The sequence below is a fragment of the Fistularia commersonii genome, chromosome 10, assembly GCF_037954325.1.
Source record: "Fistularia commersonii isolate RoL2024-O1a breed Wild chromosome 10, RoL_Fcom_v1.0, whole genome shotgun sequence".
NCBI classification, from domain to species: Eukaryota; Metazoa; Chordata; class Actinopteri; order Syngnathiformes; family Fistulariidae; genus Fistularia; species Fistularia commersonii.
The window spans coordinates 7,429,173-7,453,557 of record NC_141293.1 but is presented as its reverse complement, the minus strand read 5'-3'; the positions used below and the strand labels follow the sequence as shown (position 1 = coordinate 7,453,557).

The window sequence follows — 24,385 nt, the reverse complement described above, 5'->3', positions numbered from 1 at the left end:
TAATAAAGTGCAGGAAATTGCTTTAAAAAAAATGGGAATGAAATAAGTAAAAATTGAAAAATATAGAATTTGTAGGAAATTAACTTCTAAATATATTTATGATTTTTTTTTTTTTTTTTTTTCTCCTCTCTCCTGGGCATCTAGGATCGGGGGCTTTCTGGACATTTGAGTGTTTGTGAAAGTGGAACTCTGTAAAAACAGATCTACTGTAGAGACGTCCCGATTGGAGAGAAGCGGACGTGTCGCCCAGTCCCCTTCGCCCCCCCTGTGTCATTCCACATTTCTTACCTGTGTCGTAACTCAAACACATCCACACACACACACACACACACCTGGTGTTCAGGTTGCCACAGCCTCGTGATGGAGCATCTTGACGAGGAACCTCGGCGAATGGCGTCGGCTTACTTTGCTGTTTACATTGAGGCGGACAACCTTGTTTCACAGAAGCCTTCCATTTTTTTTTTTAAGTTTAATTTTGTGTATGTGTGTGTGTGCGTGTGCGCGTGCCTGCCTGCTGGAGAATCTGGAAGTCCCCACGAGTAACCGGAGCACTACATGCCCCCTCGCAGCCCCTTCAGATCGACCTCATCGGGGGGGGGGGACTGTCCTGGGTCTGGCGGGGAGGTGAAACCAGCATGAGCGACGCGATGCTAACCCTCAATGTATTCTAAGGCTTTTTTTCTTTTCTTTTTTTTTTTTTTTTTTTTTTACGGTCATTCTGTTTATTAATCCGTTTCTGCTGAATTCCTGAAGCCTTTGTGTTTTTTTTTTGTCTGTTTATTCTAAGATAAATGAGCATCTCGTCTTTAAAAAAAACAAAAAAAAAAAAACTTTTTTTTTTTTTTTAATTTTTACATTTTTGTTTTCTGATGCAACAAGTGTGCTTGTAAGATAAGACCGATTATGGGATTGATTTGGCTGAATAAACAGTTTGTTTTTGTTTTGTTTCGTCGTCTCCGAACGTGAGTCTTTGCTGCACCTGCTGGACCCAGACACCTCTGCATGGAAACAGAAGCACACCTGGAGCGGAGCCTCCACCGTCGGCAGAGGGCAGGGCATGAAGGTCCATTGGTCCATTATCCAAAACCGCCAAAAAGCTAATTTTTTTTTTCTGGTTCCTCCATGTTCATCAGCTTTCCTGGTAAATAAATGTACAATTGTTTTTCTTATGGTTGTTTTTGTTGTTGTTGTTTGGACATATGCTGAGCTGGAACCCTTGTTTGTCTAATGTGAGTTTCCTCCTCAGATCTCCCAATGTACTTACAGCCCAACCCAAAGTTTAGTCTTTTAAAACTGTCTCTTTACGATAATTAAGTTCTCACACATCATTTAACGCAAGATTTAAATCCAAAGATTTCAGAAGGTTAAAAGTAAATTAAAAAAAAACAACATTGGGACTGTCTGATGTTCTATTAAACCCCAGGGATGAATAAAAAAATTATCCATAGGAACCAGATATGTCAAAAGCCATCAATTTAAATACAATAAGAAGTTAAATGTGTTAAAAGAATACAATAAAAACTAGCCTTGTGGATCGATTGGTTCATTTATTGAGTTTCCTCTGAAAAAATCCCAATCTTTTCAATATTTGCTTATATTAAAACTAAAAAACAAAATTGCAATAAAGCTAACCTCTGCAGCGCCCCTTTGTAGTTATCTGTCAATGCAACTCAGATGTTAGCATCCGATGCTAAATGAAAAATGTTCAAAAGGGGAAGCAACTAGCAGAGATGGGACTCATCCAATGGGGGAAGCAGGCCGCAATTTACCTGTTTCCATGGTGATGCCAAATACGGTAACGGAGTGGGCGGAGCTGTGATGTCAAACAGGTGTGGATGAGGAGAACCAATGAAAAGGGACGCATCATGATAAATGTCATTGGTGGGCGGGGGAGGGAACAGGAAATGATGTCACATACAAAGCGAGAAAGTTCCCTGGTTCTGTTCCCACCGCGGAGTCTCCATGTTCGTCGTCCGGTCTGAAAACCACCAGGAGACTTAGTGGACTCCCTGAAATTGCCCACGCGTGTGAATGAAAGGGTGAATGGTTGCGTGTCCACATGACATGTGAATATTTTAACTCTTTATAATGTGATCATGAGAGGGTGAATGGTTGCATATCTACACGATATGTCAATGAGAGTGAATGGTTGTGTTTTTCAATGACGTAGGAATGAGAGGGTGAATGATTGTATCCATATAACGGGTGAATAAGAGGGTGAATTACTGTAGATCTGAATAATGTGATCATTAGAAGGTGAGCGGTTGCATGCGTCCATGACCTGAAAAAGCGTGAATGGTTGCCTTTGTCTACATAATGGGTAATGACAGGGTGAATGGTTGTAAGTCTCTGTGATGTGAATGAGAGGGTGAATGGTTGTAGATTTAAAAAATGTGACAATGAGAGGGTGAATGGTTGCGTATCTCTATATGACAAGTGAATGAGAGGGTGAATTGCTGTATGTCTCTGACATGTGCATGACTGTGAATGGTTGTATGTCTAAATAATGGGTGAATGACAGGGGGAATTGTAGCTCTAAACAATGTGATTGTGAGAAGGTGAATGGTTGCATCTCTGAAATGTGAATGAGAAGGTGAATGGATGTACTGTATGTCTCTATATGTGATGCATAGATGATTCCCGGCTACTCCTAGTGTGTCGAAGTGTTGTTGAGCAAGACACCGAACTCCTGACCGCTCCCCGGCGCTGGTCGACTGCAGCCTACTGCTAATGGTTAATCCATGATGGCTTAATTGCAGAGAGGGAATTTTTAATAAACGAGACATTGTTATGATTATTATTATTAAATGAACGAATGAATGAATGAATGATTTCACACAAGTGACGTGCATTCTGCTTTGGGTGGAGAAATATAAATAGAAAAACAAACCAGGGGGTCGAATGAATCCCCACAGTAGCTGTTGAAGGTCCCCTGTCGCCTCTTCTGGAGGAGCAGGAGGTCCAACTCTGCAGGAGAACCGAGGAACTCCAGAGGAAAGCCAGGAAGCCCTGATGGCTGCGTGAGGTGTAGTTACCCGAGTGTCCACTAGGGGGCGCCCGACTACAAATGTTGCAGCAGCAGCGAGGCTGAGATTCCTGATCGCCTTATCGATTATTGGAATTTAAAACACTGTGTCGATTTAATGCTTTTTGGTGTACACTGGTTTTTTTGTTCTTGTAAACGCATGATTTTTGTCGTGAAAAAGTTTCACCAAATAAAACGTGGATCATCTGTGAGCCAGTAACACTCACAGAGGTAAGTTATAGTAAATAAAAGAAATAAACTTTTCCCGAGTCATCAACATAACCAAAAAGTAATTCGTGATATTTTAATTTGTTTTAAAAAAAAATCATTTCTACTCCCCCTTTTTTAAAGTTCTCTAATAGATATCAAACAGGAATTTACAGAGCTAAACATCCATTTGATGAGTTTTGAACAATAATTAAACCTTTAAAAAAGACCAGACGGCTTTATTCTATTTGAAATATTTTGCATCTTTTTATCAATTTCACATTTATATGGTCTCCTAACCAGATTTTACGTGAACTACAACTAATTAAAACCAGTTTTACTGATTGCAGAGAGACAATCTGGCGCCCTCTTATGGAAGATCGGGTTTAGAGAGAAAAAAAACAAAAACAAAACTTATCAACATCTGTTTGTATTTTCATTCTCGGTGACTCAGAGACACATCTCGGTCCGCTGTGGATGAACGGGTGACCTTTGACCCCCCGCGGGCTCATCCGTTCATGTCTCCGGTTCGCCGCCATCAGTGGATTCAACCTGCCACGGGAGCGTCAAGCTCGCAGGTGTGAGCAAGGGACAAACAGGAAGTGAGTCTGGAATGGGGGGTTTCAAAGTTAAAGCGCAAGTTTAATTCCACGGGAGCAACAGGAGGTATTTTGGCTGTAAGTCTCTAAAAATAAGACATCACCGACGTGCATGTGGGTGATTTTAATTGTTTCTGAGTATTTTCAATGGTGGTTCACCTTAAAAATATGTTTCTGTCATTGAATATATAAGACAACTGTCATTCATTGCAAAATACATTAACACAACAACCGAATGCCGGCAAAATAATCCCAAAGCAGGGAAATTGTTATCAGAATTTGCAAGAAACTCCCAAAATCAGTAAATCACCCATTAATTCACATGCATTTAAAAATAAAAGAAGTGTTTGAATGACTAGCTTGAAATTAAATTTAAATTAGCAGAAATCAGAATCAGAAATGATTCCTGGGATAATTGTATGATCCCAGATGCCTCGGAAAAATAAATACGACAAGGTGAGATGAACAGAAATAGGTTAATAAAGATTATACATAAGTGGTGTCAGGGTTTCAATAAAATCAGTGCAAAATTATGATGCTACAAAACGAGCTTTTAACAAAACTTACAAGATGGGACAAAAATAAATAAATCAGAATCAGTATCAGAATTCCTTATCAATCTCCCAGGGGAAATTGATTTTCATTGAAAGCAGCTCCTGCAACAAGTGGGGAAGAATCTAAATAGAACTCTATATGAAGAATAAAATAGCGAATAATAAAAATAAAAAGAGATAAAAATAAACAAAAATAAAGCAAAGGTAATGTAAACATGTATAAAAGTATATATGATGTATACACATGTGCATTTACAAATACATGTAGTAATTTTGCGTAGAAGAAGGGGTTGTTGTAGAGTGAAACATTTATTGCAAAGAAGACAATGGAACAAACTTCACATCCGGAAAAAAAAGTTAAAATATCACATATTTATATGTTTTGATATTAGTCATTGAGATTTGAAATAGCCTAAAAGCGTGCAGCGTCCATCAGAAGAGAGAAAGTCAAGACAATTGAAACGTTGTTTCAGCCCCGGGCTCTTATTTTGAAAAGCGGAAAACCGGAAACTGCGCTGTCACAAAATCTCCAGCTTGTCTTGTGTCGGCGGCGGACTCTTCGCGCTGCAGCCGCACACGCAGAGAGTCTGCCCGACTTTGGATTTTTCGGCGGGGGAGGTTTTCCGAACAATCCCGGAGGAGAAGAAGAACCGGCGGGGAGGAAGCGGCCGGAGGCACTGGCTCAGGCTCGGTTCGACTTCGGGGGCGGAATGGCGGACCGGGATCCAGTGCCGATCCCAGCGGAGGTTCGGGCGAAACTCGCCGAGCTGGAGTTGGAGTTATCCGAAGGTGAGTCCCGCCGGGAGTGGGGGGGGGGGGGGGGGGGGGGCAGGGGCCCGGTACCGGGTCCGGTCCCGGTACCGGTACCGGCTGCAGGATGGAGGGGTGGAAAGGCGCCGAACCCTCCCAAGTTCAAGTCCGATGTTATGAAACGCTGCAGCGGTCCCAGGTTCGGGTTCGGGTTCGGGGGCCCGGACCGGTGACGCGGCAACCGTGCACACCGGAACTTCACGTGCACACGGGGCATCCCGGGCCCGTGCGCGTGTCACACACACACACACACACACACACATAGGCATGCACACGCACAACATATGTTGAAAATAGAAGCAGAACCTTAACTGCAAAAAAACAACAGCAACAAAAACAAGACTAAGCGAGGTTTCCCTGCCTGTCAGGCAGCCAGTTGGAATACAGCGAGTACAGCAAGTACAGCGAGTACAGCGAGTACTCAAAGTTGCAAGTACTCCTGAGTTGGACTTCAGCTGGGCCTCTGGGTGTCGTTGGTTTCGCCCGTGTCGTTGTTCAAGTTATTGTTGTTGTTGTTTTCCTTGTTGGCGTTGCGTTAACAATCGTCGTCAATCCCGTCGTTTCTAACCGTCGATACATACGGTTTTTGTTGTGAACGTCGATGTTGCGGCTGTTGTTGCTGACGGTTGCATTTGTCGGCATTGTTGTCGATATTTTCATTGTTGTTTTCATCATCGCTGGGGTTGTCGTTATTGCGTTTGTTGTAGTTGTCGTTGTTCGGATTGTCAATGTTGTTGTCCTTGTTCTGACGCTGCTATCCATTGTAATTGTCGTTGCTATGATTGATATTGATGCTGTGAGTTGTTGTTGCCGATACGGTTGTTCATGTTGTCGTTGTTACAATTGTTGTTTATGTTGACGCTGCTGTTGTTGTTGTCACGGTTGCGTTTGTTGATGACACTTTTGTTTATTTTCATCGTTGTTTTCGTCATTGCTGGAGTTGCCCTTGTCATAGCTGTGATGTTTGTTATTTTTATTGTTGTTTTCATCATTGCTAAAGGTACAATTGTTGTGTTTGTTGTTGTTCAGGTTGTGTAAATATTCTTGTCCTTGTTGACACTGTTGTCGTCATCGCCATTGTTGTTCATCTTGTTTTTGTAATTGTTGATATTGTTAACGTTGTCCCTGCTATGATTGATGATGTGTCTTCTTAATGTTGTTGTCATAATTGTTGTTGATGTTGTCACCGTTGCGGTTGTTTATATCACTGTTTTCATCATTGTTGACGTATAAACAAACTCAACATCGTTATCGTGTTTGTCAATGTTGTCGTAGTTGTTGTTCAGATTGTGCTGATATTGTTGTCCTTGTTGTTGCTCAGTTGTTGTGTAGTTGTGTTGTTATTCGGTTTGTTACTCTCGTTGTAGTTGTTGATATTGTTAACATTGTTGCCATTATTAATGTTGACGCTGTTGTTGTCGTCATCGTTGTTAATGTTGGCGCTGTTGTCATTACCGCCATTGCGATTGTTTGTATTGTTGTCCATCGTTATTGTTGTAAATTGTTGTCGCAATTGACATTGACGCTGTTGCTGTGTGTTGCTGTGAATATTTTCACGTTGTTATAATTGTTGACGATGTTTTTGTGAGTGCTGTTGTCAATGTTGTTGTTGTAATTTGTCAATGTTCCATTTGTAATTGTTGTTTAAATTGTTGTTGCAATTGTTACTGACGCTGTTGTGCTCGTTGCTATTGCTAACACTGTCGTTTTTGTTGTTGTTTTTGTTGCCAGATTATTAACGTTGATGTTGACGCTGTTGTTGCCATCGCTGTCGCTGTCGCTAATGTTGTTGCAATCGTGGTCATCGTGGCCCCGCCGCCCTCTTACCTGGACCTCTCCGCCATTTTGGATTTTTCCAGAAAAAAAAAAAAAAATCTCCCGTGAGTCGACCAATCATGGACTGAACGCATGAATCCCAGATTCATGTGTTAAAAAAGGGGCAAAATGAGACGCGTTCTCATTGGACGCGCATGAGTGTGTGTGTGTGTGTGTGTGTGCACGCGCTGGAAAACCCCGCTTGCCAGCGCCTGCATGCTGCTTCCATTAGAGCCTGCAGCTCGTCTCACATGACACTTCGGCCCGTTTCCGCCCCCCCCCCCTCCAAACTCCCCCACACATTGGCTTCTTATGCAAGACGCTCCAGCACCGCCTCGCTATTGATTTTATCATTATCACCCCTCCTCCTCCTCCTCCTCACCCCCTTCCTTGCCCCAATCTTATTGATACGTCACGCCGTCTCAGGCTCGCCGCTGGCCCGCGGAGCGTTGGTGTCGGGTTTCTGCTTCAACCCCCTCCCACCCCCCCCCCACCCTCGGAGGGGAGCGTGCCGCAAGCGCTCGCTCATGTGCACGGCGTTTTCCGGAAAGTGAAAAAACAAAACAAAGCGCTTTCGGAAGTTATTGCGTGTGTGTGTGTGTGTTTGCATGCAGTTGGATGGCAGAGGTCAAAATTTTGTTGTGTGTGTGTGCAGTTGAATGGTGGAGGTCAACCATTTAGGTGTGTGTGTGTGTGTGCAGGTGTGTGTATCTGTGTGTTAGCATGCAGTTGGATGGCAAGGGTCAACCTTTATAGTCTGTGTGTTTGTGCGTGTATGTTTGTATGCAGTTGGATGGGAGAGGTCAAAATTTTGGCGTGTGTGTGTACAGTTGGATGGTGGAGGTCAACCATTTAGGTGTGTGTGTGTGTGTGCAGGTGTGTGTATCTGTGTGTCAGCATGCAGTTGGATGGCAAGGGTCAACCTTTATGGTCTGTGTGTTTGTGCGTGTATGTTTGTATGCAAGTTGGATGGTGGAGGTCAACCATTTAGATGTGTGTGTGTGTGTGTGTGAAGAGCAGGCGGAGTGAGAGGAAGAGGTTTCAACAGCTGACTGGAAACGCACACTTCGAAATATTTCCACGGGCTGTGATTTGAGAGTGAGAGGAAGGAGGAGGAGGAGGAGGAGGAGGAGGGGTGGGAAAAAGGTGACACACATTCCCTTCTTCCTCCCCCTTTTCATCACGGCTCCAATGTAAACAAGTGCGTCTGAGGGAATCGGGGTCAGACGCCCCGCTGCATTATTTACACGCTCAGCTGATGCACTCAATGCAAAGCTCCTCCTGCACTGTCTGACCTGGATTTTACCCCCCCGCCCCTCCCGCCCCGCCCTCACATCCCTCACCGGGACCACGTCCTGCGGAAGAGTCGTGAAGCAGACCTCCCCTCTGGTCCCGTCTTGCCCTGCAGCACCAGCCAGCTACTGTCCAGGTGTGGGAGTAGATCCACTACCAGTGTGTGCAGGAAGGTCCAATCGGCGAGCTTCTTCCTGAGAGGGGGCGGGGCTATCCTCTGGCTCCGCCCCCTCCGGCCGTCCCCGGCTGCAGCTGCACACTGACAGGTTGTGCCGGACTAATCTGGCCGCCGACCGAATATTAAGCCCTCGCGGTCGAGCCCAGATAACAAGCAGTCCACCTCCGCTTGCTACAGATTACACACACACACACACACACACACACACACACACACACACATACATACACACACACACCAGCAGAGCGGCCCCCCCCGCCCGGCGGGTTCACTGCTGCCTCTGAGACGTTTCCATTAGTTGTCCCTCCTGTGATCGCAGGGGAAGCCGGTGGAGCTGATGTGTTTCCATGACGCCAGTTTATTTATTTATTTATTCCTTTTTATATTCAATTTTTAATTTTTTTTTTTGTTTTATTTTCCCTTTCATCCCACCTCCGGAGCAGGTGATTCCCAAAAATCCTCCAACCAGTGTCCCCACGCCTTGCTTATGACTCTCTGGTCTAGTATAAATGGTTGTTTTATTGCTTCCGGTTTCCGATGAACATCTGATCAACATTAATGATTAATTCCCGTCTGATTGAAAATTTTCTATTATCCTGAATCTATAACTTTTCTCCCCGCCATCCGTGTTTACTCTTCTTACCGGTCAAGTGGACCAGGCGTGTGTTTTCAGACACACTCCGGGGTTTCCATCCAATCAGGGGAGCTGTAGATGTGAAGTTGGACTCGGTCCGCCGCCATCCCATAATGCACCACAGCGTTTTCGGGCGCCATAGGAGAACATTGACCTTGAGGTCACGAGGCAGAAAACCAAAAGTCAGCGGATATCAGGCGGATAAAGCCGACCCGCTGACGCTTTGACCTTCGGGGTCGCCCATCGAGGGAAATAAAACATTTCCATTTCTTTTTTTAATAAATTTTTTTTGTGAATTCCTTAAAAAAATTGCAAAAATTATTTTAGAATATAAGCAAACCGGGATCTCCAGTTCAAGCCCTGATCCTTAAAATGTAAATAAATGAATAAAAAGATGCGGCCTGTGACCCTGACCTCGCCATGACGTTACAGGTCTGGGCGAAGTGAAACACCTTTTCCAAAGTTTTCTTGTAACCATGGCAACAAAACAAAATTAAGCGTCCAACCTTTGACCGAAGTGCCGGTGAACCCCCCGCGGTTTTCCATCCCGAGTGTGGGCGCGATAAAAGGCCGAACCCTCGGCGGTGGCGACGCGGCTTAATGTTATTCATCCGCTGACATTTTACCGGATCTGTCACCCACTCGACTGCCGGCGCCGTCTTTTGTGCTCCTTAACTTCTGCAGCCACTCCATCGAGAGCCGGACCAGACACCCCCACCCCCAATTTAGATTCATCGAGACAAGAGGGAAACTCGACCCCGTCGTCCTCGTCGCCGTGGAAACCGTTTCTGCTGAAAGCAAGTCGGTATCGAAGACCCGAGGAACCCCCAGCCCGCCCCACCCCACCTGAGAAGCCCTACTTTACGACCGCCGGGTGCCACGGCAACTAATGTCTCCCTCCGTCGTCGCCTATATGAAGGCTTTATTGGCTGTTGAGAGATTAAAAGTGGGTGTGGCCAGACCTTTAGACACTAGCAGGTGATCAGTTCTCTCTCACACACACACACACACACACCCAGCTTATCAGTGACACAGAGTGCTTGATAACCGCCGGTGAGTCAGCAGTGTGAAGTGGCCTGGGGGGGAAGACGGGAGGTTGTGGCCCCCCCCCCCAACTGGCAACCTCTGATTGGCTGTAATATCGTAAGTCTGTCTGGATTCGCATCCTGTCGCTGAATCCGCCGTCGCCACAGAGACGATCTCCGTCGTCTCGGCCATTCGCCCTGTCATTCACACATTATTTTGAGATGTGCAACTATTTGCTCACTCATTCACATATCTGGGGAATTCGGTGGGAGGAACCCGGAGAACCCTAAGGATCCCCACGCAGACACGGGGAGGACATGGAGGCTCCAAGCGGAATGGAACCGGGGGACCTTCCCTCTGTGAGGAGAAAGCGCTAACTTTGTATTCTTCTTCATCGTCATATTATCTGAATCTACGACAATCTAAAATGACCGGACCTTCTTAACCCTCCCCAACCGCAGATCAATTGGCATGGTTACAGATTGACACCCTCAGTTGAATGTGTGGGGGTGGGGGTGGGGGGGGACAGTGGACTCGGCTAGTCAGGTTAGCATATAGCTCAAATAGCACGCAGCAAGATAAAAAGCGCTTATTGATTTCTTTTACTGGAATGTCATGCAGACGTTGACTGACGTCCTGCAGCTGGCGGGGGAGGCGTTCACCCCCGCCAGCTACCCCCCCCCCCCCCCCCCCCCCCCCGCCAACCCTCACCCCCAGTGATTTGCTGTGCCGGCGGGGCTGACAGCGCTGGGGCGAATTAATATTTATGCGTCCGCCTCGTGTGAGAAGCCACCCGGCTCGGAGAGGCTGACAGCCAACGGCGCTCGTCTGGACCGACTTGGGGGGTCGGGTGGGGGTGAACGGGTGAAACCATGCAATTTAGCGCAAACACGACTCCGATATTCATTAAGAACAACCAGACAAAGTGATTGATATGTGTTGTGTTGCGAGGCGGGCTTTTGGCCCTGGACCTGTCAATCACACGGTGTCATTCAATCAACTCTCCCGCTCATCCTGTCCGACCATTCATAGGCAGGTATTCCTTGTACCTCGGAAAACTGCTCATATAAGGCGTACGCATTGTTGGATAGTATCAGCGGTTAAAGCTTTGCTGTGCTAGATAGCAAATTTTCATTCATTCATTCATTCATTCATTCATTCATTTTCTGTACACAGGAATTGGGGCCTATCTCTGCTCTCATTGGCTGAGAGGTGGTGTTCACCCCGGACCATTGATTTAGTTGTCCGTCGGTTGTTAGCGTATCCCACTGTAACACATGCTATGCTAAACAATGTTTCATTCATTTATTCATCTTCTACACTGCTTATGCTGCACTGGTGGAGGCCTATACCAGCTGCCATTGGCTTACCCTGGACCAATCACAGGGCCACATATAGTTACGTGCAACCATTCACCCTCTCAGTCACATGTCCAGACAACGTGGTGTCTCTACTGAAGCTCCTGCATGTGTTTGGACTGAGGGAGGAACCTGGAGAACCCTGAGGAACCCCACGCAGACACGTGGAGAACAAAGAAGACCTCCTTTGGGGATCCAATCAGGGACCTTCTGGCTGTGCGGCAGACGTGTTAATCGAACCTCTCAGGTCCGGATGGATCTGACCTGGACGCAGGAAACGCTCCACCAGGAACCTTCTCCTCATATCTAGGGGGTTCCCACCGGCTTGACGCTGGAAAGCTTGCGCCGCTCCCTGATCTGAGCGGTGTTTGTGCTTAGTCAGGCGTCCGGCCTAATGTGCTTCCACCGCTCCATCTGCCATTAGAGCGGATCAGGAAAACCCCTCCTCCTCTTCCAATCAGCATTTCCAATCCGCTCTGCTTCCTCGTCCTTGTCAGCGACAGATCTCCGTCTCGCCGAAAACGCCTCCTGATGCAAAAAAAAAAAGCAATTTCAATCATCTAATTAGGCCAAAGGACGCTAGAATGCATCGAACGCTGCCCTCCCCTCCTCCTAAGCCCCGCCCCCTTCCCGCCGCTGCTATAAAAAGCAAAGATCTCACTTCTTCCCCTCGTTTTTAGGCCAATGTGAGTCATAACTTTTTGGGAAACTTTTTTTATTATTTTTCTCTGAGGGATGATGGGATTCATTCACCGCCTTGCACGCAAATACAATAATAACAACAATAATAATAATACGAATAAGAATAAGAAGAAGAAAAGTAATCGTTTTGGCCCCATGATGTGGACATTGTCTTTGCGGCCGATTGGCAGATGGTGATTGGCGATGCGACCACTGGCCTAGTTGTCATCCATTTCGCCCCTGGCTTTGTATACATGACGGTGAGCTAGCCTGTTAGCCTTTAGCAGCCAGGGACGGAATGTAAAAAATCTGACATTGAGGGTAAAGAGCTCCCGCCACCGGCCTTGTATATGTGATGGCAAGCTAGCAGGTTAGCCTATTAGCCTTTAGCGACCAGGGGCCAAATCTAAAAACTCCGACATTTAAGTTAAAGCACTACTCCCAACCAGCCTTGTATGTGTGATGGCAAGCTAATCCATTAGCCTGTTAGCTGGTTACCTTGTTTTTGACCACGGGCCTAATGTTTAAAGTCTGACATTCAAGAAAAAGCACTCCCCCAAACCAGCCTTGTATATGTGATGGCAAGCTAGGCTGTTAGCCTGTTAGCATTTTGGCCTTTAGCAACTGGACGCTGAATATGAAATGGGGGTATCTTCTACTCACGTCGAGCAGCATTCGACTCATACATCTGCTGTCCGACACACACACACACACACACACACACACACACACACACACACACACACACACACACACACACACACACACACATACACACATGCCGACAACCCAAATGTGTCCGTTGCAACAGTTGTTTTTTTCTTGTGAGGTGATGTCATTGTTGGGGTGGGTGGGAATGGAGGGAGATTTGGGGACTGTGTGTGTGTATGTGTGTGTGTGTGGGGTGTGTGTGTGTGTGTGTGTGTGTGTAGGGGGTGGTGTTTCTGGCAGATTGCATCATTAAGCTGCTCAGGCAGTCACCCTCAGCCTGGTGTTTCTGTCCTGGAGTCTCGCCTCCGCATTGCTGCCACTACGGGCCTGTTTTTGAAGCCGGCGTGCGGCGAGCGGGGGGGGGGTTGGTGATTGTGTCGCCCTCGGAAAGCGAGATCCTGGGTGGTTGCTTGGCGTGGTGGGGGGTCAATCAAAGCTAATAACAATTAAAGTGCTCGGTCTCTGTGGACGAAAACGACAAATATGACACGGAGATGCTTGCTAGCTTACCCCCAATGCGCTGACCTTTGACCTCTCCGACCCAGCTCCGCCTCCGCGCCAGGAGGTGGAGACTCTTTCCGGACGTGTCTATTACTTGGAATCTCCCTCTCCACGTAGTTGCTTTGAGCCTCGCATCACGCTTGTGTGTGTGTGTGTGTGTGTGTGTGTGTGTGTGTGTGTGTGTTACTCCGAACCGGACAATGCAACACTTAATCCACTTAAAGAGAACGGCTTTATTAGATTGGCGGCGGTGCACGGAGACGCGGCGCTCTGGTGCTGCGGCCTGATTGATGTGGTTCTCCGACGGCCGCCACCGGATTCCCAGTTTTGTTTTTTGGGCTTGGCAACGGCGCCGGCGCTCCTCCCCTCCTGCCATTCTGGTTATTTACGCGTCTCCTAGCGTCCCTGCGGAGTGTCTCCCGTGATATTGAGCCGTTCATCTAGATTTTCTCAACACACACATACACTCACGTGTGTAAACCCACACACGTACACACACATACACATACACACGCACACTTTGTGCTTCGGCTCTGCAAACAGCCAGTTTCAAGGGAGTCTGACTTGAACCGCTAATCCTTCAATCCCGTATCGTGTCAAATCATAGCGCGCAATCACATCCACCTGTTGAGTGAAGGCAGATGATTTGCTGTGGGTTTAACTGAGCTGACAGTTGGTTGGCTGTGGGGTTAATGGGTGCAGATGATTGGTTGGATTTGGGGTTAGATGGAGGCAGATGATTGGCTGTGGGTTGAACGGAGGCAGATCATTGGTTGGCTATGGGTTAGATGGACCCAGATGATTGGTTGTGTGTTTAACCGAGCTGACGGTTGGTTGGCTGTTGGTTGGATGGGTGCAGCTGGTTGGTTGGCTGTCGATTAGATGGACCAAGATGATTGGCTCTGGGGACCCTGCAGGTAACAGCTGAAAGGAAAAGAAGTCTAAGCAGTGACATAGACCGTGGGCGGCCATCTTTTCAGGCTCACACTTGCTGCTTTTGTTGTGCTTCATCCCGTAATAGTCAAGTCACGGCTTTATTTTTGCGCTTTTTGACCAATACGATGGTCAAGACACGGCCAGGAAGGAGTTAAACGCCGGGGAACCTCAATAAGTCAAAGTCTGGGAACGGATCTTCGGGGAAAACGCTGGGTTTCTTCCATGGCCGAGAACCCGGAGCAGGTTTGTTCTCCTGCAGGTCAGACCGAGAGGCCGGCGTACACAGAGAGAACAAGTGATGAATTCCATCTGTGTCACGGTTTAGAAAAAAGGAAAAGAATCCCTCTCCTCTTCTCACCCCCCCATCTTCCCTCAGACTGCTGTCATCCTCAAGGAAAAAAAAAAAAAGTTCTGTGAACTGGATTCAACCGCTTTCTTGCGCTTACAATGACGAGCAAGCAACTGAGGAGGAGGAGGAGAAGAAGAAAAAGAAGGAGACAGAGCGGATAAGAGGAGCATTGTGCCGCGAATGCTAACAACGCCGCGGCAGACACCCGTTGGAGCCCCTTACCTCCCTGGCCAGTCAGAAGGTCCGATTACCCGCTTGTCTACTAGCATGATAAGGCTAAAGTGGCGCGGGATCCCAAAAAAATAAAAAGCGGCGGCGCTACGTGGACAACGCACACATTTACACACACACACACACACACACACACACTATTGTAAACTGCCAGGCGTCGTCGGTGGCGCCGCTTAGCGCTCGCCATCTTGAAATAATAGCGGGCTGCAGCAATTCTATCCCTGGACAGCTGGAGCCATCCACTCTGCCACTGTCATGGAAAGTTTGAGGAGGGTTTAGCGACACACACACACACACACACACACACACACACACACACACACACACGTGCCTGTTAGGAAATGGATATTATATAATGTAGCCTCTTCCCCGTCGGCTCAGTGGTGGTTTTTGGGAGGAGGCACAGCGGGAGGCGTGCACGCCGCCAAACAAGCTAATTATTCATTCATGCTAACTCAATAAACTGTGTTGGGGGGGTGAACCTGGAGTCAAAGGAGGAATCTCTAGCTCACACACACACACACACACAGACACACTGGAAAGGGCTGTAGCTGCAACGTCACCACTCTATCAAGACGTGAGGATCCCGCCAAGGAAGGTGCCGGTGGCCGTGTGCTGCTACCTGGACGGGTTTTACTTGCTGTGACCGATTTGGAATTTCCAGATTAATTTGCCCCGTTTCCCCCCAATATGAGTAATTCGTGTTGAGTCACTGTGAAATCTGAAGTTAGACTGCGTTTTTATTAGCTCGCCGCTGTCGGTGCTGCTCCAAATATTGGTGTTTGGTGGTCAGTGACCCTGGGTTGAGTGGCTGCAAATTGTTGAAAAAAATAAATGTAATAATAAGCATTTAATAAGAAGCAGACAGAAGATCTTGCGCAAATCGCAATGTGCTCTTCCAGCTGTGGCCAGTAGGGGCCCCGTTCAGCGGTCAGACCCACCCAAACATCACCCATGGTGGGACCATATCCTCCGGTGTGACACCTCTGCTCATGGGCTCTCAAAGCAGCCGCTGACCACGGAAGAACCACGACAGAACTTCGACCTCCTCCTCCGACGTCACCCCGGAGCTCTTGAGCGAGGGACAAGCCTGGCTCTGCAGAAGGTTTTCAGCACTCCAGCTGGTTACAGATGTAAATAAACCTGCCTCTGTTTATGACTTTAAGCTCCGCCCCCACCACGCAACCCTCCAACCCCCAAATCCCAGACCCTGCAGCTTCTCCACAGGCTGTTGACGTCAGCACAACATGGTTTCTACCATAACTTTTCCACAGTGTTTCCACCGCACCACCCTCTGCATTCATTTCATTCGGAGTTTCACCGCTATGGGCCGCTGCACGTGCCTTTTCTACTCTGACGGTTCTTTGACCTCCTCAAGATCTTCACGTCAAAGAGGTCACCAGTTTCCTTCTTCCGTCTTAGAAACAATGCTGGTATCAGAGCCGTCTTGTCACTACAAGGAGCCACAGATGCTAATCCACGCATTCGTGACACCGTGATTGGATTATTGTAATGCCCTTTTATCCGTGCCGCCTAAGAAGAGCGTCCGAGGTCTGCCGGTTGTCCAGGATGCAGCAGTTCCACTGGGTTCCCCTTCAGGGTGTTGCCCTTCACCTGGGAAACGGCCAATGGCGTTGCACCATCTTATTTTTCTGGCACGGCGAAGTCAGATGTGCCCTGAGCTCCGGGGGGGTTCAAGCCTTCTTGGCCCCCACAGCTCCATAGAAAATGTCGACAAGAACCATTTTCTGGTCTCGCACCAAGAAATCAGGTTCTTGATGGCTTAGCCGAAGTCCCACTTGTTTGTCGTTGCTTATTTGTAGCGAGTAGGTCCTCACGTGAGGACCTTGCTGCTTGGAGTCTCCTTGTGTCTGCGTGGGGTTCCTCAGGGTTCCTCTGGGTTCCTTTTGCTGTCCAAAAACATGCAGAAAGTCTAGGAAATGAGGGACCGAATGGCTGTATGTCTGGATATGTCATGTGAATGAATGAATGGGTGAATAATATTTTGATCACTTTGCTGTGTAACTAAGATGAACTGGGTAAAAACAACAAAAAACTTGGGGCCTTAGACTTTTCTCTGGTCCCTCCTGGTGGACCTGTTGATCGCTGCATTCATTAATTAATTGTTAAATTAATTAGTTAAAATAATGCGTTTTGATGCATCCGGCAGCTCCGGGTAATTTTCTATTTCCACCTCAGGATAATCCAGCTCTGACCGACCGTCACCTTCCTGGTTTCCTTATCAATTTGCATATTGATACCCCAAACAACCATCTCCGGACGATAATTGAACCACGCTTCGTTGCTCACAAGTTTATAATTCTCAAAGCAGTTTAACATCCCTCGACAGATGGCAGACGTGTTGCTTTCGAAGACGGGTCGGCTTAGTAGAAATCATGTAAGGCGTCTGTAAAAAGATCTCTGATCAGAGCACAACTGTTTTTCTATATTTCACTTTAAAACATTCTGGCATTTTCCGGTTTTATTTCACTTTTGTGGCCGAATAAGCACTGCGGGAAATCTGCAGCGCCCCCTGGTGGCCCGGAGGTCACGCAGACGTGATCAGATATGAGCGGTTTCTCCTCTGGATCAGTGAAGGCAGTTCAGTTTAAAAAATGTCAACAGCCGCCTCCGAGGAAAATCCTTCTCTGAACTGCGTATCTTGAGGGTCACATGACGTGCTGGAACCAATCACAGCTGACATTGGGTGAAGAGGCCGGATTTAGTCTGGGCTTGTCAGCTGCCAATCATGTGGCCACGTGGACATCTAATGATTCACTCTCTCATTTATACCTAAGGACAATTTAAGGGTCTTCAATGCACCTGCTGACTGTTTTGGACTGTTGGAAGAAGATGGAAAACCTGTAGAGAACGTATGCAGGACAACATGGGGACAACCCTGTCAATGAACCAACTGACTTCTGTTTCTGGACTTTGGGAGGAAGTCGGAGAACACTTCTGAGTAGAACATGAAAGTTCCACACAGATACCCTGAAGACCCTGAACAGACTGTTTTCCACAACACTGCTCTTCTGCTGCCGCTTCCTAGTGTGAAGTTGAAGGAATCCCCTCCTCCAGGAGGATTGCTTCTCCATGACCAGACTCAAAGCTCTCCAGCCCCCACTGAGTGACGTCCCTCTGTCGCCGAGAGCCTGAGCTCTTGACCCCTGAGAAAGGGGTCGGGGGGGGGAGACGGACCCATGCCATCCGTTACCACGGCAATCTGAAAGCACAGTGCAGGGCGAAGCTAAAGGTCCGCTTCACTACTACAACTCAGCTGCCATGGACTCTCTCTGAACCCCTTCCCTCCTGGGCTGTTTTGAGCCAATCGCTGGCGGGCATTGCGGTGTTAGGCAACGCTGGCCTACTTTGGCCCAATGGGGTCCAGCTGATCAGGTTCATGCTACGGTTGAGGGCGTTTACCTCCTGACAGCACCTGGGCCCGGAGCTGCTCTTTTGCCGCTAGCAGAGTTTCGTAATCGCTCTCTCCTCGTGTTTCTGATCCGTAATCAATGGACGCCGCAGGGGTTCCTGCTTCTCCTGCTGCAGGAGGACAGAAGTCTCCTTGATATTTGTTACTTTAATACTCTGTAGCAATCAACCAACCAATCAACCCAACCAAAGACAAAGGCTCACGTGGACAATCTCCAGCAAGCTACCAAACTAGCTTGCCGACCTGAGCAGGCTGGCTGGCTAGCTAGCCTCTCGAAACTCCGGATTCCGATGGCGCCTAGCAAGACGGCATTTCCATCGGCCGAAATCTTCTTGCTCCTCCTGGTCCACCATCTCTCCCTCCACCAAAAATCCATCTCCGACATCCAGCTCCAACACTTGCCTCCTCACAGCAGCACGACACTCAGCTGCACACCGGCGAAGCTCCTCTAGCTTGTCCCTGGACTGGCGCTCATTGCCACACTCTGCAATTATGGACTTCTTCCCGATAATTCTGTCTATGTTCTGTTCCTTCTGTTTTTTACTTGTGAAGCGTCTTTTAGTGTCATGAAAAGCGCTAATAAAATCCCATGTATTATTATTATTATTATTATTATTAACGTCCAGTCCACTACTAAATTGGACTCATTTTGCCACATAGTCTAGTTGTTGTAGCGCTCGTGACACAAACCCGTTGGACGTTTTGGAAGTAAGTTGTATTTACCTTGAAGATGGGACAAAGATGGCAGTGGAGGAGTTGGCCGCAGGAGGTTTGGGTGTTTTCATTTGGTGCTCTATCCTTAACTTACTGGCCACACACTTAATGATACAATGTGTTGCTAAATGTAACTATGCTACACTTTATGTCTAAACTCCATTTATGGACGGAGTGAAGCCGCTCCTCTTCTTAAAACCATCAATCCATCCCCACGGGCTTTGAATGACTCTTCCGACACTTCGTCCGTTGACGTTCCCGCTGTCAGACGCACCGAATCAACGTAAATGTCACCCGACTTCTCACTGACAATGCCCTCCATCACCGCATCTCACCGACAACAACTTCTCCATCTCTTCACGGAGGAGTCCACTACACGCACACCTTGCTCGTATTTTTCCAAGATTTTCTCTGGGCTACGTAGCATCGCGCCCGAGTGTTTCTAAACGCCACTTGATGGACATCAGTGGCCGCATCGGTGTCAAACACTCATCCTGTTCGCTCCTGAGTAAGATCTTAGATGTTAGAAATCAAAAAATCCACTAAGTGACGGCTCTTATCTCAGAAACTCTTAAGTCAAAGCACTCATAAGCCAATGTACATCCACAGCTCCAGACTGAGGTAGTGGTAGTAGTGACGCCTCGATGGACGCGGGGTACTCGCCGGTGCCTCCTCTGGCGCCGCTTTGCTTTCACTGACTCTCCCACGGTCAAATCAAAAAGAGAACGGATCCTTGAAATGAATTCAGAGCTCACCCACTTGGCTCTCGTCGTCGCCCCTGGAACTGAAACGTTCTGCACCCGTGGGAACGGCGGACGGCGCCGTTAGTTTCCGGCTAGAACGTCTCCCGCGGCAGGATTTGTCGTGCATGAAGGACTTTAAGTCAAATCCGGCCCCCCTTCTTGCTTTAAGATGGAGACATGGTGAAAGTACCTTTGTCGTAGGACGAACGCTCTCTCATAGGGAGGGGATCTGTGTAAATCCGGGATGTACCGCACTGCCAGGCATAGATGAGAGGATTAACCTGCCAGCAGTCTGGGTGCTCGCTCAACAGAGAGCTGATGGAGAAAGAGAAAACAAAACAAGGGTTCAAGAAGCACGTGGAATGGCGCTATAGTTGTCAGCAAACTCAAACAGATACTGGGTGCTTTCAGTGAAAGTGCTTGTCGAGGTACACACCCGGGGAAGTACTTGCTACGCGGCCGACATCAGAGCTAACACTCCATCTTAGCCGTAGTAGATGTTAGCATGGATGTCTTCAGACTTGCAGCTGAAGTAGCATCCATGGTACTTTAAATATCTCCATTGCATAGTGGATGAACAGTGGTTGGGTCCCCTCCAGGTTCTCCTACCTGGGTTCCTTCCATGTTCTCCATCTTTCGAACAGTCAGCAGCTTCATTAAAGACTCTTAATTTGTCCATAGTTGTGAATGATAGGGTGAATGGCTGGATGTGTCTGTATGTTGATTTGATTGACAGCTGACCGGTCAGGGTTAGCAATATCCACGATGAATTAATGGATGAATGTGACGATTGCCTCACCACAGCGCCCCCCTGTGGCGCGGCCTTTTGCCGATATGTTCAGCGGCTGTGACCCCCCCAAACTCTTCGAAATCGCCCGGCACCCTTGCCTTTTCCTTCCCCTGCCCTTACATCTCCATTACACCTCCACTCTGTCCCCCCCTCCTTCCTCCCCCCCCCTTCCCTTCCCCGCCTCCTCTCCATGTTCATTAACCCCATGTGACAGCTGTGGGATTCGGTTTCTTTCTTTTTACTTTTTCAAGTTGCTCCCTCATGTTGACTTCGGCCCCGGCCTTCTGTGACAGTGCCTTGTTAGGTTGACGACGCCGAGCAAATATGAAAAAAAAAACAAGGCTCCAGGTTTCTGTCTCCTTTTCCACCGACGTGGAACCGAGCAGATGGCCGCCGCGGCCTTGGACGGGAGTCATGCGCGGCCCTGTGACTTCCTGTTGCCCCATATGTCGCCCGACCGAGCTTTGTTCCCACGCGTTTGGCGCTCGGCCCACCGTCGCTTCAGGCCACTCGCAGCCGTGGGATCAACCCTGGTAGATTTGAGTTGTGGAGAATGTGGGGATGTGGTCGTGAAATGAGGAACGTGCACGCTGTGGCACCAGGGCGCTGCAGGATGCCTCGCTTGCCTTTTGCACTACCCTTTGTTCGGAATTTACATTAGAGGTTTGCAAAATGGCCTGCGGTTGATCGTCCAAAAGAAGGCATACATGGAGTGTTACAACAGGCAACTCAACTGGGTGAGCCCGTTTAAACTCCTGGTTTGCGCCGATGGTGTCAATATGGGAAATCCTGGACCGTGTCAACGTAGCCTTGCTGAAATAGAGGCAGGTTGGCCCAGTCCTCTGCGCCAGCAAAGACCCTTCCAATTGAAGTCAAAGGTTTTTTTTCGTTTTTTACCGGAGCTCCTCCCATCATCCTATGCTCTAAGCTGCAGACTTGGATGACTCCGTATGCTCGGCCCTTCTGCTTTCACTCCGTCTTTATGTCTCTCCGGGAGGGGGACGACTCACACCCAGATCTGCAGGTTTCAACCCACAACCTATGATGGGATGTTCGCTGACAGCCTCCTACTTAGCCCCCCCACCTCTGCTGTGATTGTAACAGTGACCTACTTTCCACTTCGGTGGCGGCGGCCTGGCGTGTGGACCGGATCTGCCGGCCCAAGAGCAAAATCTTGTTTCGGCTCGTATACTTTAATCTTTGAAAAGACCTGGGGATGGAATATTTTTCCCCAAATTGAATTTAAAAGTGCTATAAATCCCTGAATACTCAGATGGAACGGCAGCTGCAGTTAAAGGTCAATCCAGGGGATTGTACCTTCTGCCCGACACCTGCCTCTCCTCATTGTTGCCGTTCTTTGTTTCTAGATGCAACACCTGTGACAATAAATCAGTGCTGGTTGATCAGTTTCAGGCGTTTGATGCGAACTGGGAGCTTCTCATTTTATGAACAGAATGATTCTGTGAGGAATCAGCAACAGATCCTCTTCTGCCTATTATACAGGGTTGGGTCTCAGAGGCAACAGCCTAAGCAGACATACCGACACACCTCACAAGAGAGGCGTCTAGAGGCATCCTGACCAGATGCCTCCTCATCTGGCTCCTCTGGATGCCAGAGGATCTGCAGGTTTACGTTAAGCCCCTGCTGGGTGACTGAGCTCCTTGCCCCGTCTCTAAGGCCTTGTTCTGTTTCGTTTTCAAACTGTTGCACGTGCAGACAACAATATTTGTACAACTTCCACGTACACCCGACTGACGGAATCACAAGAGACCTTGTCACACACATGCCAGGCCAGTAGTTGGCGCTATGATTCTGTGATGAACTAAAACATGCACTTGCTTAGAGACACTTCCTGTCTTTGCACTGTAACAAAAGTGTGTACGACATCGAGTGTGAACATCAGCAAGGGCAACCAATGGAGTATTTGTATGGCCTCACAATGAGGAGTGACCCAAGGAGGGTCAAATTCTAGGGAATGTAGACTCAGAATCTGTCCAGGTTGTACTCTGTGGGACTCAGGGGTACTCTGGAGTTCTCTGGAGTATTCAGGAGTTCTCTGGATTACTCAGGAGTTCTCTGGCATACTCCGGAGTACTCAGGAGTTCTCTGGCATACTCCGGAATACTTTGGAGTCCACCGTTGTTGCTATGGTTTACCTACCCGCAAATGGCAATTGACTACAACCTTAGTGCGCATTCCAGTTTCCAGAACGTTGCGTGTCCACAGAGACAAAGATGTTTTCCAATCTCTCCAGCCTGGAGCCTTGTTTTCAGGGGACGCAAACCCACGGACAGACTTATTTGGCCTGTGATCTGGTTCTTTGGGTCACCCCTCACAGCTCCTGACCAGTGTCCTCAAGCGTCCTCAGATTTTGATTGGGCGGAGTCTGGGGAGTGTGCATGGCCGCTATGACGCTATTGACGTTATGTTTTTGCGTGAATGGCGTGATGTAATAGCGCAGTGATAAACAGATTTGTTTTTCTCTCTTTGTCCCCTCTTGTTGTTTCATCTCTAAATTTAACATCCCCAACCGTCCAGTCAATTTTTTTTTTTTTTTTTTTTTTTTTTTTGTGGTTATGTCGCGGGCGAGCTCCGCCTCTGGGTTTTGGGTTGAGCCTTTTCTGCGACAAGCAACAAGCCGCGAAACACACTCCGCAGAAGGTGGATTTAGCTGGTAAACGTCTGTCTTTTCAACTGTGTGAGCCCTGGGGGGGGGGGGGGGGGGGGGATGATACACACACACACACACACACACACACACACACACAGACACCAGATGTTATGGGCTTGCCTTAGTTCATTGTCATTGCTGCAGTTGGATTGTCATTATAATCACACACACACACACACACACACACACACACACACACACACACACTGCCTTCCTCTCCGGAGGATGGGATGACGCATCGGAGCAAAAAAAAGGTAAAAACCCTCCTTTTCCTCCCACAGTTTTTAAACAAGTTGTGGCTCCTTTTTTTTTTCTACAGTCAGCCATGTTGTTGACACTCTGAGCCCCCATTGGTTGATTCCAACAACACCTTGGTTATTGCGTCTTTGTGACGCTGGTTTTTGTGTGGCGTTGATTCGGAAGAGTCGATAGATGGTATTTAGCATCAGAACCGTAAAACGGAAGGTCACCAGGCATTCAATGGCGTTCCCGCGGCAACCTCCTCCATCTATCCTCACAGATCCCACCACCCCTCCTCCTGACACCATTTGTTTTTTTTTCGCCTCGCTGACGTCGCCGCTGAAGCCGTGACAGTCAGCTGTCTGAACTCCGGGCCCCCTCCGAACACCGGCGGCTGGTAAAGTCCCCAGCCATGTGATCCCGGGCCTCCGTCAGCTGGCAGCCGGCGGCCCTGTGGGACCTTTTGAAAAGGTTTCAAGAACCTGAAGAACCAGGATAATCAATCTGAGCTGCGGTGGGTGATCAGAACTAATAATAGATTTGTTTTTCAAATGAGCGAGTGAATGATTTTATTTCTTTCTTTATATTACTCTTTTCGCCCAGTGCTAGCTGGGATGGGCTCCGCTATTCCTGCGCCTCTGAGTGCCGGATTATCAGTCTCGATAATTTATTTTAAGTTGTTTTGTGGAACATTTTTCCCCGCTTTTGAAACGCTCCGATTTAGACCGTGTCCGCCCCCCGTGACGAAAGCAAGTCCTTTCAGACCAGTGACGTGCAGTGAGATTCATGGCTGGTGAGGCACTGACTTCATTCACGATCAGATTTATAAGCATATGAACCCTACAAAGTAGCTTATTCACCATTTGTTTAACAACAGCTAATGGAT

At 48.0% G+C, this 24,385-nt stretch overlaps 1 protein-coding gene across 4 annotated transcripts in view; it reads left to right on the top strand.

Moving 5' to 3' along the window:
• Positions 1-4,928: 4,928 nt before the first annotated feature.
• Positions 4,929-24,385, top strand: part of LOC147230221 (disco-interacting protein 2 homolog C) — a 131,249-nt gene continuing 111,792 nt past the window's right edge. For 3 of the 4 annotated variants that reach the window (XM_086153475.1, XM_086153473.1, XM_086153474.1), the window contains exon 1: positions 4,967-5,174. In XM_086153475.1, coding sequence (XP_086009601.1) covers positions 5,096-5,174 — 79 coding nt within the window. In that variant the 5' untranslated portion in view covers positions 4,967-5,095. Of the gene's footprint in view, positions 5,175-24,385 lie in introns of all 4 variants that reach the window. The other variant, XM_086153477.1, reaches the window with a different exon arrangement.